Source organism: Equus asinus, chromosome 1 (genome assembly GCF_041296235.1).
Source record: "Equus asinus isolate D_3611 breed Donkey chromosome 1, EquAss-T2T_v2, whole genome shotgun sequence".
NCBI classification, from domain to species: Eukaryota; Metazoa; Chordata; class Mammalia; order Perissodactyla; family Equidae; genus Equus; species Equus asinus.
Genome location: NC_091790.1, coordinates 148,591,641 through 148,611,013, shown reverse-complemented (window position 1 = coordinate 148,611,013; position 19,373 = coordinate 148,591,641). Strand labels below are relative to the sequence as shown.

Below are 19,373 nucleotides of genomic sequence, written 5' to 3'. Positions count from 1 at the left end.
TCATGGAGTTTACATTCCAAGGAACTAATACAATATGCTCTGATGCTCCAAATACTTCGCTACACTTTCGTGGTAAACATTGCCCGCAAGGACAGTACTAAATAAGGTCATGATATGCTTCACGTCTGGAATTCTTCAGCCTGGGCTGTACTTCTGTGCAAACGCCTTAAGGCAGCTCTGCCATTAGGTGTGCAATCTTAGGCAAGTGACTTAAACATTATAACCTTGTTTCCTCCTCTGCAAAAGAGAAACAGTAATATTTGGGTTCTCCTGGAGATTAAATGAGATAACGTGTCCATCGTTCAGCAGTTATTAGTAGTATTGTTTTGGCTCCGCGGTTCCAAAAATGTGCTTGCTCATTCGAGTCACCTAGGGATTTTTAAAAACATTCCAAAGCCCAGGCCACACACCGGACCCATTAGGCCCCAATCTTGCGGCTGGGACATAGGCGTCGGCGCCTTTTGAGCTCCCCAGGTATTTCCAATGTGCAGACAAATTTGGGACCCACGGCAGTGTGGCTTATTGACATTTCCGAATAACATTTGCCCATCCACCTCTCTTCACCAGAGGTGGAAGCAGGAAGCCTCACGAGCTTAATGAAAGGTAGCCGAGGTGCACATGTCTCTGTCCCATCCTGTGACTTGGATCCAAATCGCTTCTAAATCTCCTCAGGGCAGAGGGATGGGAGGGAGTCCTGGCCGCCACTGCCTACGCACAGCTGGGAAGTTTAATGGGACCCTTAGGCGGATAAGCAGGGCTGGGACGCTTCCACCTGCGGCCACTGCTGGCTGGCGGGCGGGAGACGCGAGGAGCCGGGACAGCAGCCCTCCCGGAGCGCGGGGCCCGCCGCAGAGGCCGCACCGCGCCGACAGAGAGGCTCGGCAGCCGGCGCGTCCCCTGGGGACCCGCCCCGGCCGGCGCGCGCCGCTCGGGTGGGCGACCTCTGAGCCCCGGCCCTCGTCCGCCCTCCGCCCCGCGACTCGGCTGAGGGCCGGCGCAGCCGCGGGCCGCCTTCGCCAGGCCGAGCGGGGCCGCCGCCATGGAGCTCGGGCCGCCTGGCGGCGCCGGGCCCGCCGAGCCGGGGCCTCGCTTGCGCGGCTTGCGCGGCGACGACCGAGCGGCCTCGGCCGCCTGGCTGAGCGAGGCCTCGGCCGGGCGCCGCGCTCCGTCCGTGGCGGCCGTGCTGCCGGCGGGGGGCAGCGGGGAGAGGATGGGCGTCCCCACCCCGAAGCAGTTCTGCCCCGTCCTGGAGAGGCCGCTCATCAGCTACACTCTGCAGGCCCTCGAGAGGTAAGGCGGCGGCGGCGCGCCCCGGCCGGCCCCGCTCCCGCCCCCGCCCGCCGAGGGGCCGCGCTCCTGCACTGCGGCCGGCGGCTCCCCTGCGCGCGGAGCGGAATCGGCCCCCGAGTCCTGGACGCGCCCGGCGTCGGCGTGGTGGGGCCGGCCCGGCTCGGGGAGCGGACTCCGGGCAGGGGCTGGGCCTGGGGACGCTCGGTTCCCACTGGGGCCTGTGGGGCCTGATGACGAGAAGCTATTTTAGGAGTCTCTGTGCCTGTCCGCCCCTCTCCCTCTCATTCTCTCTGTTTCTGTGCCTGTGTGGGTGATGAGCTGTCCTTGCACGTCTAATTTCGTGGGCCTTCGTTCACTTTGTCCATTCATTCAGTAGCATTCGCTGAGCACCTCCCGTGAGACTGTGCTGACTGCTAAGTGCCGAAGACGGACCGAGGAGCAGAATCCAAGCCTTTCAATCGTGGAAACGGCTTTAAGGCGGCTAGATTCTGAAATCGAGGCCAATGCGTGCTTTACCTTGTTAGAAAATGGACTGCTTCCTTGGGGAAACGAAGGAGGGAGAGGGAATGAGATAAGGAGGGGAGCGGTAGTGAGGAGCTAGGGAGGTGAAAATGGGGGGATATGTTGTGTTATTTTTGGCACCGAGCAATGTGAGGGAGCTGGGGTGAGGCTGGAGGGATGGGATGCTGGGGGATTACAAAGGTCCACATAAGTGTTGCCAGGGTGTTTCAACTTCTTGAAGCCAGTGGGGAGCTGTGGTAGTAGGTTAAACCTTGGCTTGAAGTGAGCCATCGGCCTTTCAAGAGACGTGGCATCCTTTAGCCTTTGCGGGACGCTTTAGTGAGGGTGAAGCTAGTGAGGTTCTAGTCTGAGGACAGTAGCGTGTTATCCGGAAAAGAGCCCTCCTCTTTTACACACCCCAGAAGCCAGAGGGCAAGCTGCTTCGCATATGGTTGTTTTACTTTCTGAATATTGTCATTTGGAGACTGGAAGTGTAAAGTGCCATAACCACCCTTGATTCATGTAGTCAGGCCAGTGGTTACATCTGAAACTCATACAAACATTGACAGTTCCAAATTCTTCCTTTCTCGCTTCTGTAATCTTCCGTTTCTCTGGGTAGTTGCGCGGTGGGGGTGGGCGGTGGGTGGTGTGTGTGGGTTTCCTTAAAACCATTGTATGGATCGTGCACCTACAATATGCTGGTGTCATAGACATTGTGACAACATAGCCCATGTATGCATGGGACACAATGCATCTTGGCCAGCAGGATCTTTGTCTACTTAGTAATTAGCTAAAGGGGACTGTAGTCATTGTAATGTTTCTTTCTTTCCTATGAAAAGACTCCTATATTAATTTGCATTTTTGCGTCTTAACTTCTGAGGCAGCCTGAGATAGGTGGATGCTAAAAAAAAATCTCACTTTTAAAGTAAACTGGTTTGGAAAGGCCTTGTTTATAGGAAATAAGACAGAAGAACACTTTTCTATTTTCTTAATTGATAACGGCAGTCTTAAAATTCTAATAGCAATAGTAACTAATCAAAATTCACTTTGAAACACTTCATGGCTAATTTTTGTTATTATTACAATGTCTGAAGAATTTGTGGAATATGACTATACTTTAGGTATGTCTCAGGAAATCCTTGGAAACCTTGCTGTGCAGGGGTGTACGGTGCTTCTTGACCATTTGCCAAATGAAAACCATTCTCTTTCTTTTTCTAAAAGATGGCTCCGTGGACTACTGATAGTTTTCCTAGAGCATGATGCTAAGAGGCTGAGGCAATTTCATCCCAAAAGATAAATTATGGAAGTTCAAACAAGGAAAGGAAATAGAAGCACAGAATGTCTTGTAAAATTCTTACTTTTTGCTTTCTGGAGAAATTATGCATGCTTACTAATTAAAGGGGAAGCACAGCTCTGACTCTCCCGAATAAGAAGGAATTGGATGTCACCATTGTTAACCACCTAGGTTATATTAAGAGGGTATCGGCCCTTCTTGCCCTTTAATAGCTGTGAGTTTGTGATGTCTAGAATTTGATTTCAAAGCTCGTTTTATTTGCGCCTTCTAAGTTAGGACTTTCCTTGCTCAGACTTTTGCTATCTCACTAACAGAGGCCTGAGAAGTTGTGAGTAAACTTTTATTTCTTAGTCATCATTTCTTGACTAAGAAATTAAAGATATTTGTTGAAAAATAACCCTTGTGGGTTGATTTTTTTTCTTTTGGAATTTTGAACTAATATAAAACAAATTATCTGCCTCAAAAATAAACTAATTAGGGCCTAAGAAAGAGCAGGTGGTCACCCATGAAGTTTTGGCCCTAAATTGGGATAGGAAAATGTAAAGACACATGACTAGTCATCCTTTTAGTTAGACAATGCCAGACGTGTGTTTCTTTCCACTCCTTCATTTACCCACCCCAAGGGACTGAAAATTTATAGCCGTGCAAGGGAAAAATGAATGAAACAGGAAGTGGAGCAGATAAAAGATACCAACAAAACTTGAAGAAAGGAGAGAGAGAAGCAGTAACCAATCAGATTCAACAGACCCAAGAAAGCTGAGACATAAGCCTTCAGGTAGAGCAGCTGTGAAGAAGCAAGTTGGTTGAAGTCATAGGATCTTGGAAAGGACCAGGAATTAGAGGCACAGTGTACCTCTGAAGGTGGGGTGGACAGAGCTCAGAAGACAACTGGTGGAAACCTTTAAAAGGAACAGTTAGACTCCCAGATCCCTGTCAGAACACTGGAGGCTTATTCTCTGGCTCAGAACCAGCACAGCCAATGGCCCAGTGAGGTGCTCTATGGTGAGAGAGGAATTAAAAGCAAGACTGCATGTTGGAATTATGAGACCCTTAGACCCTAAGGTAAACTAAAGGAAGCTTGATTTTCGGACATCATGCTACATATTAAATTTAGCACCTGTCCCTCTGTAATTGAGAAGTTGGAGGAGGCATTGAGAGAAAATCTGTTTTGTGAATTGACTGGGACTTGAGATCATTTATTTTTTCCTTCTGTCAAAATTGGGAAAATACACATTTTTTCCAGTTTAGCCAAGTTCTACTTCTGTGCCATTGAAGTTTCTTAGAAAAGCAATTATCATATTAAGTGAAATTCAAAAGAATCTCTGAACTCTCACTAATCTGAGATGTGTTGGCTAAAGGCTCTATCCGGATAAATGGAGGCTCAGAGTCTGTATCAAAATCAGGTATGTGTGGATATCTTTATTATAATTAGCCATCATATGTATATACATATAGACATTTATAAGTATATGTATGTGTTTATATATGTATACTATACTTATTAAGATTATACAACCGGTAGTTCAGATCTCTGAATCATGGGTGTAACTAAAAGGATCAAGCATAACAACTAATTTCAAGGTTTTATTAGGAACAAGGGACTTTCAGAAGTTGATTAAAAATGATGTTTTGGGGTCGGCCCAGCAGCATAGACGTTAAGTTCGCGTACTCTACTTTGGTGGCTCGGGGTTTGTGGGTTTGGATCCCAGGCACGGACCTATACACTGCTCATCAAGCCATGCTGTGGCAGTGTCCCACATATAAAATAGAGGAAGATGGGCACAGATGTTAGCTCAGGTACAATCTTCCTCAAGCAAAAAGAAGATTGGCAACACATGTTAGCTCAGGCCCAATCTTCCTCACCAAAAAAAAAAAAACAAGAAAAAAACCAGTTTCTTGGAGTTTTTGAAAGTTTTATTTGGCCTTTTAGAAATATAAATTTTGGAACTACAGACTATAACATGAAGAGAACTTTGATTTTTTTCACATCTTTCTGACAAGGAACTGAGATCAAGGGTATGAGTCCCTTACATAACTATTGCTTTATGACCTGAGTTTCTAAAAGGAAATGTTGCTCCAAGGAAAATATACGACAGTGGTATTATTGGCAGGGGCATAAAGCTCTGACCGTTAAGTTGTAAAAGCCACTCACTATTGGTGAACTCGTATCGAAATTTTACTGTTTAGAAAGAAATGTATTCTCAGGTCTGAAGTAGGAAGTAAAAATTCCTGCCAGTCATTTCATTTCTGATTTCAAATAGCTAAGGAAAGAAAGTCTCGTTAACAGGGATTAGTTAACCTGGAATAGCTAAATAGACTAAAATAACAACAGCAACAAAAGCAAGTTAGAGAGGCAATCTTTGGCCATGCTTATTCAGATTCACGGTGGTGGTGGGCTGGGTGGGGATGGGAATTCTGACAATAGATTTGAACAAGGTCTGGCACAGCCTTCCCCGTAGCTCCTGAGGTTTCTCGAGTTCTGTTAGGGGGAGGATGCTGCTTAAAGTAACTTGTTCCTTGATACAGTTCCTTGCTCATCAAAAACCTTATTATAAGTTGGTCCAAGATATATCTTCTATAGGAAGAAAATGTGCTGTCCCCACTGATAAAAGGCATTCCAGACCTTGTGATAGTAATGTATATCATTGTAAGCTACTATCCTGGCATCCTAATTCATGTTTCAGTCCATTTTTAGTTTGATAATGTGAGTTAGTCTCCTCGAGTCTGATAACTACAGATTAACATTTGAAGAAAAAAAACCATTTTGTCAATTTGTATGTGTTTATGTTATGGAAACTCTGAATTTTGTGATTGAGATTGGGTTGCTTTCTTGTCTTATCATTTGGAAAACCAATGGAAACTCATTTTTAGTAGTATTTTAAGACTCCATGGTGTGTTTTTCACTGTATTAACTTATGGCTTATTTGATTTTTTTACTTTCTCCTTGTCTTTTTGTTTTCTTGCATACATAAAAAAATCATTCTCTCCTATATTTCTGAAAAACACTGCAAATTTTGTTTGAACCAGATAGATTAGAAATAAATACATAAGTATTAATCCAAATGAGGAATGTTGATTGCTTGAATTAAGCTGAGGTAGTAGGAATGGAGTAGGGAAGACGGAAGAGAGATTTAGGCGGTAGAATTGACAGGGTTTGGTGATTAATTGGATCAGGAATTCAGCAAGAGAAAGTCATTTAGGATGCTTTTAGTTAAGTGATTGCTCAGCTATATGAATTTGACTTAAAATTTTGTCAACGCCTCATTAATAAAAGAGTCAGACCTGAGTCAAGGGAAGGAATAGGCCTGTATTTTGTACAGGTCAGATGACTAGGGATTTGTGTTAAGTTTCCAATGGCCCCCATGGGGCTCCTGTAAGACAAGAGATCAGACCAGGACTGGGAGGCTGGGCTTGACAACTGGGAGTCTGCCTGGACCCTAGTAAGGAGACTTGACATTTTGAAGGCAATGAGGAGCCAGCCCCTTCACACCAATTCAATATTTTGCTGCTAAAATATCAGGGTGGGTATGGAGAGATGGAAATCTGTAAATCGTGGCCATAGTACAACCCAGAGGCTTGATTTCCATGAAGGCTGTCATGGCAGTGAGCAGCAGCTGCCACTGTCCCTTGGAGCTAAACTTCTGCAGCCTGGATGAGAGCCCTTAGAGGTGTTAACAGGGCCTGATTTTTCCATCTGTTTTTTCAAAGCATTTGTTTAAATGTTGTATTTGCAACTGATGTTATTAAACTGTGAGCAGAGTACTCCTGTAAGTAATATTTACGTTATTCTGGGAGAAAATAACATCTGAGATATTTTATATCTTCCTCAACATGTCTGTAGATATAATGGAGTTTGAAGTTGGTTTGTATTTGCCTGTGGAACGTGCTGGAAGGAAATACTCAGAACTTGATAAAATCCAGCTATGGGGGGCAGGGAGGTTTGGTGTAGACTTGCCTTCAGCTTAGGAGGTCGACAGATCCATTTATTCAGCAAATATTTGTTCAGTAGGCACTGTGTGAGGTACTTAAGGTCTTTTTCAGTCCCATGATTCTACATTATTAAATTTTAATACTGTAAAAGGCTTTTAATTCTATAACTAGAATGGAATGTGAATAAATCCTTTGAAATACAAACAGTACTTACGAAGGCTTGCAAGTGCTGGGTGTATGCTGGGTTGCTGAACAAAATAGCATAAGCCCGTTATCTCTTAAGAGTGGTCTAAAACAGTGTTTTCTGCACTTTTTTTTAATTGTGACTTGTTATAAGAATTACGTTTTGCATTATGAATCAATGAGAAACACATACGTACACCCATACATATTTTAAAGAACATTTCACAAGAACAACCTATCCTTACTATTCGCTATGCGTTCTAATTATTCTCTTCTATTTCTTTTACTCAAAAATGTTAGTCTAAACTTAGTAAATTAGTTTTTTGACATGCTAATGGATCCTGAAATCTGCATTTTGAGAAACACTGGTTTAAATTACATTTTCTATTTAAAACCTCATATACTTGTTTAAAAAGTCTAAGGCCACAAGTATATCTGTAATTATTTATATCTACTTTCACTGCTTTCTGTTTTATGGAACATAATTATTTCATAGCTATTTTAAAGCATTGCAGTAAAACTGGGATTTTATTGAACAGATGTGTAGATGACTACTCTGTCAAGCAATGTCCCATCATCTTTCTCCCTCTTAGTTATTCTGTATTTTAACATTTAATTCAATGTAACTTTTCATTAAAAAAATAGCAACATGATGCTTAAAGTTGCTTTTAACCTATTTTTCTGGTGGAATGTACCATGAAAAGTAACAAGTAATAGCTTAGGAGACAAACGTTCTAGAACAGTCTTGCCCACTGAGTTAGTTGAACATGTACTTATAGCTTCTCTAAAAAAGAAAAAAGCTTAGTGTGATGTCACATTAATAAAGAATTGAAATATTACCTTTAATAGTTTTTTTCTGTAAGAGCAGTTTTTATTCCTTAATTGTTTAAGCTTTCTCTTCTCTATTCGTTTAACAGATATTTACTGACAGATGGTCTGTGAGGTCAGGAATTCTGCTAGTCTTTGTTCATTATTGTATCACCAGTGTCTAGCACAGTGCCTGGCAAATGTTAGATGCTTACTTGCTATTTGTTGAATGACCAAATGAACACATAAATCAAGAATACCTACATTTGTTTGAACTATAAGAAATTTGACCGTTTTTGACCACAAAAGCAGCAATGTTATACGGTTTAACACTAATAAAGTGCAGGAGACACAGTGATCCAGACATGATCTTTTCCCTCCTGGATTTTATCACCTTTTCCTAAGAGACAGTTAGTGCATTTGCAGAGGTGAATGGTGTGAGCTCCAAAGTCAGCGTGCGGTCCAGCCTGGTCCCTTCATTTCCTAGCTGTATGATCGTGGGTAGGTCACTGCTTCTGTGTCCTCTGTAAAAGGGAGATATTAGAGACTTACCTCATAGACTTGATGTGAATGTTAAGTGAGCTATTGTAGGCTCTACACAGTGGATGGCACCTAGCAAAGATTCCATATGTCTAAACTGCTGTTTCTACTATTAATATTACTGAAAGTTTAGTATGCACCAAGCCCTGGGGTGTAGTCTTTGCATTCTATGAGTTGGCAGACTAGGTAGGGTGATAGAAAATGAAATGGTACAGTATGATGCTTGGTAAGATTCTCTAGCAGTAAGAGTACTCTGGAAGCCCAGAGCAGGCATGCCACACCCAGAATGACAGTCAGGGAAAGCTTCCTGGAGGAGGCCATATCCGAACTGAAAGCTGAATAAGTAGGAGTCAGCCAGGAGTGGGTGGGGATGGGGGAGTGATAGGGATGGGGGTTAGTGTCAAGAGGCAAAGGAAGCAGCACAAGCAAAGACCTGGGTGTGAGAGAGAATGTGGTGTTAGTAGAGTAAGAGGGCCATGGAGGAGACCTGTGGTGCAGGGAGAAGTAGGCTGAGGTCAGGGCTTGAAGGGGATGGCCTCAAATTTGCACTTGGGAAAAAACAACTAGAGGTGGTGAGAATGGATTGTGGTGGGATAAGATGAGAAGGAGGAAACCAGTTAAGAGGCTGGTGAAATAATTGATGGAGAGATGACTGCCTGGGTCCCCGCTGTGGCAGTGGAAACACAACCTTGAGAAACCCCACATTTAGGGGGCACTGAAGAACTGCCGCTTGCCACTTGCTAAGGGCTTTGTTAAGTACAGTGTAACTTCGAAACTGTGTAAGTACAGTGTAAGTTCTGTCAATTGTTTGCAATTGAAGGAGTGGGGAATGGATGGGCTACAAAACGAAACAAAGAGCAACCCAAACTTAGTCTTATTCCAGAATCCTCTTTATTGCTTGTACAGATTATTGTATATTTTATTCTTTGGCATTCTGTGAATATTGCCACCTTGTTTGTGATTAAAATTCCCCCAGGTGTCTGACAAAACGTGAAGGTAGTCCTGGCCTCTAGAAGCCTTAGGATCGAGAAATCAGAGTAAAGAGTCAAACACCTAGAAACAAAACAGTCAACAAAACCACACTGCATGGGGAAGGCTATTTTCATCCTTGATTTTTGTAGCTAACCAGCGCAATGAGGAGAGCTTCCTGTGTCTTCATAATCCTTGAAACTCTGCTGTCTTGTAAGACCTTATGCTGCTCCTGGTGGATGAAACAGACCAAGGTCATTTATTCGTGCAACAAATAATTATTGAGTACCTACTAGGTATTAGGTGTTAAGCAATAGGCAAAACAGACATTGTCCCTGCTATCATGCAGCCTATGTTCTAGAAGATGAGATAAAATGGAATGTTTATTGTTTTGATGAAAAATCGTAAACCTTTTTTCTACTTCTAGTATCTTTTGGCAGAAGACAGTAGTGTAGAAAAATGTATCTGTATATCAGCTATCTTTCTGACTTGTTTTCCATATTATATGAGAGACAGTCTAGAGGTGTTAGGAGGATTACATGAGTTAGAACATGAATAATGCTTAAGACATAAGTGCTTAATAGATGTTAGCTGCTATTATTTTATATTATATGATACTTCATTTATTTTGCCAATCTTTCTTACTGACTCATGTGGATTTTTACCTCTAATTTCTTTCTTAAATCCTATCTACAAGCTCCATCTGGTAGCCAGGTTACCATCATTGTCTTGCCCAGACTCTAGCAGCAGCCTCCTACCTGGTCTTTGCCTCCTTTCTCCCTCTACTCAATCTATTCTCCACCTTGCATTCACAGTAAAATTTATGCCCTTAAATTAATTTATTATTGCTGCTGTAAAAATTTCTATGAATTGAGTGGCTTAAAACAACACATTTATTATCTTAGATTTCTGGAGGTCAGAAGTCCGAAATCAGTTTCACTGGGCTAAAATAAAGGTGTTGGCCGTGCTGCTACCTTATGCAGGCTCTAGGAACAATCCATTTCCTTGCCATTTTCCAGATTCTGTAGGTCATCCACATTCCTTGTGGTCCTACATCACTCTGACCTCTGCTTCTCTTATCATATCTCCTTTGACTCTCCTGTCTCTCTCTCTCCACTTATAAGGACTCATGATTATATTGGACCCACCCAGATCATCCAGGATAATCTCCCCATCTCAGAATCCTTAACTTAATCACATCTGCGAAGTTCCTTTTGTAATGTAAGGTGACATATTCACAGGTTTTGGGAATTAGGAGGTGGATGTCTTCTGGGGGCCACTATTCTGTCTAGCACGTTTCCATCATGTCATAGGACAGTGCCTAGAACACGGGGGAGGAGAGAATTCTTAATTTTTTATTTTTAGTGTAAACATACTCCCCTGCATAAAGCTTTTCTGTGGCTTCCTATAGTTGTTAGGATTATAGACTAAAACCTCTAACATGGCCTGGGAGAGCACCATGGCTTGTCCCAGCCCAGTGCTTGCCTGGGCCTCCAGCTTCTTCATGAGCTCCTCTCCCCCTTGTTGATAGAACTCCAGCTCCATTTCCTCCCAGTCCCTCAGGACCTTGCCATGGCCTCCGCTTGCACCAGCCATCTCTTCCTCTCTCCAAGCACCTTTGCCCGTTTGCCTGCCACTCACCGCTTGGACTGTAGAGCAAACTCTGCTTCCTTAGGGAGCATCGTCTTGGCCTTCTCTATGCTGATCAGATATTCTACTTGCATGTAGTCCTGGAGCATGAACTTCTGCATCCTTGCAATGGTTTATAGGAGTTACTTGTTTCATCTGTTAGCTCTGTGAAGGCAGTGACTATTTCCATTGTATACTCAATGTTGATCATTTATTCAGGGCTCAGTAAGTATTTGTTAAAGGAATGGACTTAAAGATAGTATGCCTTTAAAGTTGGTTTTGCTCACCAGTGTAGTATTACTGTAGCCACAGGCAGAATGGGGTTTAGGGTTATTGGAAGAGTTTTTCAATAACAGAAGGTAGGAGATTGTTAATTATTGGGTAAAGCCACCCAAATATTTTTCATTTTTCAGTAAGAAAGTAGAGTTCTTTTCATTACTTAGTACTTTTCAGACCCTTCCATCTCTTTAAAAATGTGTTCAAGACTTTGAACTGTCTGACATGAACATATAGGATCTCACAGGCTAAGAATTCCATTAAATTTTAAAGGGACCTTTATTCAGAGTTGATATCATGGGTCAGAGGCGATTTTCCTGTTTTGGGCCTGTAGATTGTGGAACACTGAGTCTGCAGTGACATTAGCCTCTGTTAGCACTGGTGTTCAAGAGAAGTCTTTCTTGCTGTTGCCACTTAATGCTGTGGACTGTTGACAGAGCAGTACTGACAATACTGCTTTAAGGTCTTTAAGAAAATGTTTTACAACAGAAAAAAATTGCTTTATATTTTGTAGTTAACAGATTAATTCCTTTAATTTTATATTTCATTAAATTATGAGGTTTTCCATCTTATCTGAACCTGGTTTATATTTTTACAAATTTAATTATTATAGTTTCCCTATTTAAGCTATGATCTCTGACCTTGATGTAGGCAGTTTGTGTTAGATCAATTATCTAGCTTCGTTGACAGCTCAGTGGACTTTTGAAAGAGAACTTTTGGAATTCAAAAGTGCTTCAAATTGTTCCTATTGGATTGAGGGAAAAACTATTTGAAAAAAATCAATTCAAAAGCATATTTTTGTTACATTCTTTTCTCTCAATCTACTCGTATTCTACTTATTTGAATTTAACTTAGGTCAGAGATCTGATATATATATATGTATGTATCTCATCTATATATAATTCACATAATACATAATTTCACTCTAAATAATATGAAATATCTGTTTCTACATATAGTGTGAAATATTCAGAGATTCTTCATTTATCAACCTCTTTACTAGAATGGATACAAATGCATAAAACTGATTTATTAACTTTCAGTTTTTTTTTTTTGAGGAAGATTAGCCCTGAGCTCACATCTGCTGCCAGTCCTCCTCTTTTTTGCTGCGGAAGATTGGTTCTGAGCTGATGTCTGTGCCCATCTTCTTCTACTCTATATGTGGGACACCCAGCACAGGATGGCTTCATAAGTGTGTGTCTGCACCTGGGATCTGAACTGGCAAACCCTAGGCCGCCAATCAGAGTGCATGAACTTAACTGCTGCGCCCTGATGCAGCCCCATATTAACTTTCAGTTTTTAATCTTCCTGTGAAGATATGCTAGTACTTATTAGTAATTCAGTTTTCTGTTATTAGCTTAACTTTGCTGTATAAAAATCAATTTATGTGAAGTGTATGCGTACTTTCCTTTTAGAGTATGTTGGATAAAGGACATTGTCGTGGCAGTAACTGGAGAGAACATGGAAGTAATGAAGGGTATTGTTCAGAGATACCAGCATAAACGCATCTCGCTTGTCGAAGCTGGAGTGACCCGCCACAGGTCAATTTTCAATGGACTGAAAGCGCTGGCCGAAGATCAACCCAATTCTAAGCTCTGTAAGCCAGAAGTAGTAATTATCCATGATGCTGTGAGACCATTTGTTGAGGAAGATGTCCTCCTTAAAGTTGCCATAGCTGCTAAGGAACATGGGGTAAGTATTGGTACTTCTGAGAGTGGATAAAGGGGCAAACACTATAGAGTTGGTTTATTTGCTGAATTTTGATGGAATTATATTTAAATGTCACGTTGTTTAAAATGGGCATGTTGACCTAAAGATGTTATGGTGATTTGTTTTAGGAAATTTATAGTATTATAGATTGTGAGACTGTTCTGGAATTTATCTTTTTCTATAGTCCTTTATCATAATGTAATAGGAACTCTTTGGAGAAGAATGCAGTAATAATGTCATTAGAGTATGGATATGAAGGGACCTTAAAGGAATGAAGTTAAATATGTGGTTATCTAAAAATGTCTAAGAAATCTTTCAAGTCTAAGACTTATATAATTAACAAAAATCTGGTTCATCGCACTCAAATTTTGTGTTTTGAGTTTTCAGAAGTGGTTTATTTTCTAGCACAAATAGCTAGGCAAGATTTTCCTACCCCTTAAAGTGAATCATCTTAAGATGACAGAGAATTCTGTTTTCAGCTCTGTTTCACCAAAATAAACACAAGATTGCAGAAAAACCGTTGTAATCTCTAGAACATCTTTGTTTTTTTTCTTACATTGCCAGGTAAAATTCTATAAAGAAGGAATGGATACTATACTTAAGTTTGCAGTCTAAATTTGAGACATTGTGAAAAAATCGCACAGACTTCATATGATATAATAAAAATAGTCTGAGGAGTACTACCGACTTGGGCCCAATTCTCAGTTTTTCTGATTATTAGTGGTGTAGTGTGGTCAACTTTCTCAACCTTTTTGAGCCCATTTTCCTTACTTGTAAAAATATAGATGCTAATACTTATAAGGTTGTTTTTAGTGTAGGAAATTATGTTAATTATTTAGTAGAGTGCTAAGTACTTAAAAAATGGTATTTTAAGATGAATTATAACATTTAGGTAAGAGAGTTTCCTCTAGGGGTTGTAGACCACTGGAAGAAATCATCTAAGCCTTCCTAGCCATCTGGAAGGCCAGGAAGCTATAAAATATCCATCTGGGAAAGACAGTCTATGATTTCTCTTTAGTTATCTTTATGTATTTGGATCATATAATTAGGAGACTGTCCCTAATTTCATCTCTTTTTCCTACAACATAAATTTATTTAAATTTGGACCTAAATAAGAAGTCCATAGGTCAAATGAAACATTGTGACTTCCTATCTTTAACATGACTTCTAAGTGGCATTTTGATGTAGTGAAAATCGTGCTTCAGGAACATTAGTGACCATGAAGCTTTCTCGTGGCTCCTGTGCTTCTCCTTCGGCCGCTCCCTCTTCTCCAGGCTCCTCAGTTGTGGTGGAGGCACTGTAATCAGTCACAAGCATGGTGAGGAGGAAGAAAGGAGCAAAGAATTTATAACTTTTAGGAATGTGGGTAAAATTTTACAAATTTGAAAATATTCTAGGGAAGACTATGTAATTTGGGCAGATAGATAGAAATTCCAGTGCATGCTAAATACATGTAAAATTATGGTTCCTTGCCCATGTTGTCTTTTGGAAAAATAGCGCTCAAACTCACTATAAAATTCACACATATTTGGAATTTTTGGTGTTAATTATATTTGAGAGATTATTTCTAAGAGATTGTCTATACTGATTCTTTAGGTAGTATGTCTGAAATGGCAAAAGAGGGCTTTTATCTTGTCTAATTAATATGCTAATAATATTGTTTAACAGGTAACTTAAAACATGTTAAAATACATAGCAGTTCGTGTTTTCTTGTTTGCAAATTTGTCAGAATTCCTTTTAGACTGTCTTTCTAATTTTGTTAATAAGAATGTAATTTGTAAGATTCAGTCACGTTATGCATCCTGAATAAAACCAAATTTTTTTTCAATAATCTGTGAAATTTTCTGATTATGTTAAGCTAGTTTAAAGCAAAAACTTTACAACCAATTTGTTTTGAAGTAAGTTTTAGAAATCTGGTCTCTTCTAGAAATATTGCATTGTTTTTGGTGGTAGTAAGGGATAATTCTCAAAGTATAAAGTCATAAGTTTCATACAGATAAAAGGTGAACATGTATTAAGGATTTAACTTAATTCATTAACGAAGGAACCAGACAGATATTACAATCTAGAGAAACACAAATTTATGTGGAGTAAAGGAATGTTGAAATTTACAAATAGAAAAAACTTCTTTTCCCATTGCGGGGGTGTGTGTCAACTGGACCTCTACTGAACAGAAATTATTTGCATGTTTATAGACAAGAATGATTTTGCATTGCTCTCAGTTATCTATAACTTCTGAGAATTGTAAAAGAGCCCAAAGACAATAAAAGGCTACACTGAGCTAATCTGGAAGGATCTGCTCTAAGCAATACATAGTTTTCTATTGGAGACACTCAATAATATCTTTTGCTTATTCTTAATTTCTTCAAAAAGGTTTGGATAGTGACCCAGTAGCCTCAGGGAATCTAGGTACTTCTCCTGCCAACTCTCACACTGTTCTAATCATAAAATCATAAATGCAATTAATTGAGACTTATACTAGTAGCTGAAGTTCTAACATTGGTGGGAAGTATTGGCATCTTTTTAACCTCTGACCAATAAATTGTAAAAGCCGGATCCAAATCAAATGCTATCCCAAAGTGGGGACTTTATGTAGTCAGAGCCACTTCGCAATTTGTTTTCTGTGGATTCCTTTGAACTCATTCTTCTAAACTGTGTTCTATAGACTCTGAACTGACTCCCTTGTTTTCTTAGCTCTTAATTTTCAAGCTCTACCAAAAGGTCCCTTTCAGGTAACTCAATTTTCTAAATAAGCTGGACACTGTGACAGCCCTTGAGGGGATATGCAAGCTAAAGAGAACTCTGATATTTTAACTTAAATTTGGTTAAAGAAAACAAACCCCAAGTTGATGAAGATATTACCTCAAGAGACTAAAATGTCCAAAATTAGGGCTGACATTAGAGTTGCCTGCAAACAGAAACTTGACAATATCACCAGGACCCAGTTTCTCTCTCTTTTCTGTGTATGCTCCATTCTTGGGCTCCACAGAGGTGAGATGACCTCAGTAGGGCCAGCAGTTAAATCCTTTCAGCATTACTTCTCTCTTATTCTTAATGATAGTTTGCCTGGGTATGAAATTCTAAAAATAGCTGTAGCTATTTTTTTCCCAGTACTTTGAAACTGTATTATGTCATTATCTCCAGGCTTGTGTCCAGCTTTTGAGAAGTCTGCTAACCAGTCCAATTGGGTCCCTTGAAAGTAATTTGCTTTTTCTCTCTGGGTGCTCATAAGAATTTATTTTTTATAGATATTGTGCAGTGCCTCTATGATGCAGCTAGGTATGGATTTCTTTGTTTCCCTTGCTTTGGATTTATTATCCTTTATGGATTTTATGATTCATATATTTTTATCAATTCTGGAAAATTCTTAACCATTTTCTTATTGAATATTGACTCTATCCCATTGCCCAACCCATAACTTTTTTCCCCTTCTCCTTAGGGATCATTATATTTATGATCGACCTTCTCATCCTGCCCTCATGTCTCCTAACTTTTTTGTATTTTCCATCTCTTTGTGGGCTGCTTCCTGGATAATTTCAGTGTTCTCTTTCATTCATTCTTTGGCTCTACCTAACCTCCTGTTTAGGGATTTTAAAAGTTGTAATGATTTTTCAATTTCTGGGATTTCCATTTGGTCCTTTTTCAAATGTGATTGGTCTCCTTTTTCTTATGTTTTTGATTTTATATTTTATTTCTTTCAATATTGATCTATAACTTTGCACAATACATTTGTGTGCACTCATTTTAACTCCCACTGACACACTAGTATCTCCCAGATCTCTATTTCATGCTCAGGCTTCACACTCCTGAATTCCAGACCTTTTATATTCAACTTCTTAACTGAACAGAACAACTTAAATTTGCCTTTTTCTGTATCTGTGGAATCACGTATAGGTCTGAATTTATGAATCCTCCCTGCTCTTTTTCTTTAAATTTTACGCTGTAGATAAGAGGGAGTTATTGCTTTTTCAACAGGGAATAACATGATCAGATTTGAATTTTAGAAAGATAACTGTTTCCTTGGTTTGGTAGATGGATTAGAGGAAGAGTGTAGGGAAATGAAATTAGTTTTGATCACGGTAATGATGCAACTGAGCGATGATGGCCTATCTAAGCCAGTTGAGATGGAGAGGAAAGTGGAAGTTGTTAAAATGTTAAGGAACCTGGATTGATTGGACCTCACTGACTAGATGGTGTGTGAACCGTGAAGTAATAAGACACGTGTATTTCGTGTGCTTTTATTTTTCCTTCCCTTTCTTTGACAGTAGGCCTCCTCATCTCTTCTCCTAAAATCCTCGTCCTCCTGCCCTCGTCCACCTGCACATCCCTTTTAGGTTCTGTGAGATTGTGGTTTAGACATTAACTTCCTTGCCACAACTCTGCAGACCTACCCATGGAAATTGTTTTTATCTAAGAGTTTTAACTGCTTAAAACCTTTTGAGCACTGTTGTTGTCAATAACAATAAGATGTCATGATACATCTTATCACTTATCTCAAAAAACAGGGTTCCCAACACTTACCTCCCATACTGGGTTGTTTTTCCAAAGTTTAAAGCAACAAGGATTTTTGCATCTGAGAACAGGCTCCAGACCTTAGTTTCTTTCTATATTTGAATATTGATATGGCACAGGGTTTCTCAACCTTGACACAACTGACATTTTGGGTAAGAGAATTCTTTGTGGGAGACTGTCTTGTGTGCTGTGGGATGGTTAGCAGCATCCCTGTTCACTCCCCCCGCCCGCAACAACTGATGTGGTGGACAATAAACTTACAGAGTATGAAAGACCATAATTGACCATATTGCTATACATATGGATTTATCCTTACTCCTTCTTTTTTCAGTTTTGAGATATAATTGATAAACAGCATTTTATAAGTTTAAATATAATGTACAGCATAATGACTTGACATATTTTGAAATGATGACCAGCTTTTTCCTTAAGGTGAGTAATTGTATTTATAATTTAGTGAGCAATTGGGTATAATGCCAGTTTAAAAATGGCTCTGGATATTTTGTTTCTTGAACAGTTAGAAAAACAAAACTTCTGTAGTGGTAGAATATTACTGAAGACTTAAAATCAAAGGTTAATATACATATTATTTCTTGTGTAGGAAGAATATACATTTCTTCATTAAACATTTTTAACTATTTAGAAAATCTTTGAGTCATTTTCTGAATAGAAATAGTGAAATTTATATAATAACCAGAAACTTTGTGGGGAGTATGTTTGTGTGTAATCTCTTTGTATTCTGTAGCATGGCTATATTTATTGATGATTAATAGCACTTTGGAAATTCATGTTAATATATATGCATCAGGAAGAATATACTTTTCCACTACTCAGTTCTGCAACTTGATGCTTCGTATTCTGGGCATGTTATAAGATAGAGATGGAAAATCACTTGGCAGACATTTGACTCTTGAAATTTGACATTAGGTAGCATCAACCATGGCAGAGAATCACTTGTACTTGATCTCTGTTGGATTGTTTTGATTGTGATCAAGTACAGTGAAGGTCAGAATTTAATCCTGGGTGGGGGTCGGGTAATGAGCTCTCCTGGATCCTTGGATCCCATATCATTATTGGAGAGAAACTTGGGTAGTTATTTAAGTCCTAGCTCTAAAGAAGCGGTTTTATTTGTGAGAAAGCAGTGTGTTCTGATGATGCAGGGGGACGTTTTAGGCTTATTCTGACAAAGTTTGGATGCCCAGGGCAGGTGCTGAACTGTTCCCTGACTTCATGGAATGAGGTGAAACTTTATCTGTTTCTGATGCTGGAGAAGCTACTGCATGAAAAGCTTTTGTTTTGCTTAATTTTTCAAACTCTGTACCCCCATATATCTATTCTATGATTTACCTTCAAATGAAATTGGAGAAGAGATAGATCAAGGAAAGATGAATGTATCTAGGCATTAAAGTTTATTATATATCCGAGTATAGTATTCCTGATCATATTGGATTTAAGGTATATGGTCCTAGTTTAATTTCCAGGAATTAAAGTTTAGTATGTAAAATAAAGCTTATTTCTTTTTGCTACATATTCACTTTTAGGAGTGCTTCGTAAAGACACACTAATTTGTACAGAAGTTTTCTAAAATACCTGTATTTCTGTATTGAATAAATTATTAATAGAGTTTTCATTTATCAACAAAAGATTGGAATTATTCTATTATAAAAATATGAAACATTCAAAATCTCATAATTGCCAGTGATTAGCTTTGAAGATGTGATTCTGTAAACAT

At 39.7% G+C, this 19,373-nt stretch overlaps 1 protein-coding gene across 10 annotated transcripts in view; it reads left to right on the top strand.

The window, feature by feature from the left end:
- Positions 1–661: 661 nt before the first annotated feature.
- The window catches only part of CRPPA (CDP-L-ribitol pyrophosphorylase A), a 282,457-nt gene continuing 263,745 nt past the window's right edge, over positions 662–19,373 (top strand). For 2 of the 10 annotated variants that reach the window (XM_044766541.2, XM_044766513.2), the window contains exons 1-2: positions 908–1,290; positions 12,835–13,111. In XM_044766541.2, the coding sequence (XP_044622476.2) occupies positions 1,040–1,290; positions 12,835–13,111 (528 nt within the window). In that variant the 5' untranslated portion in view covers positions 908–1,039. Of the gene's footprint in view, positions 1,291–4,352; positions 4,489–12,834; positions 13,112–19,373 lie in introns of those variants that run through there. The other 8 variants (XR_011503278.1, XM_070509414.1, XR_011503279.1 and 5 more) reach the window with 6 other exon arrangements.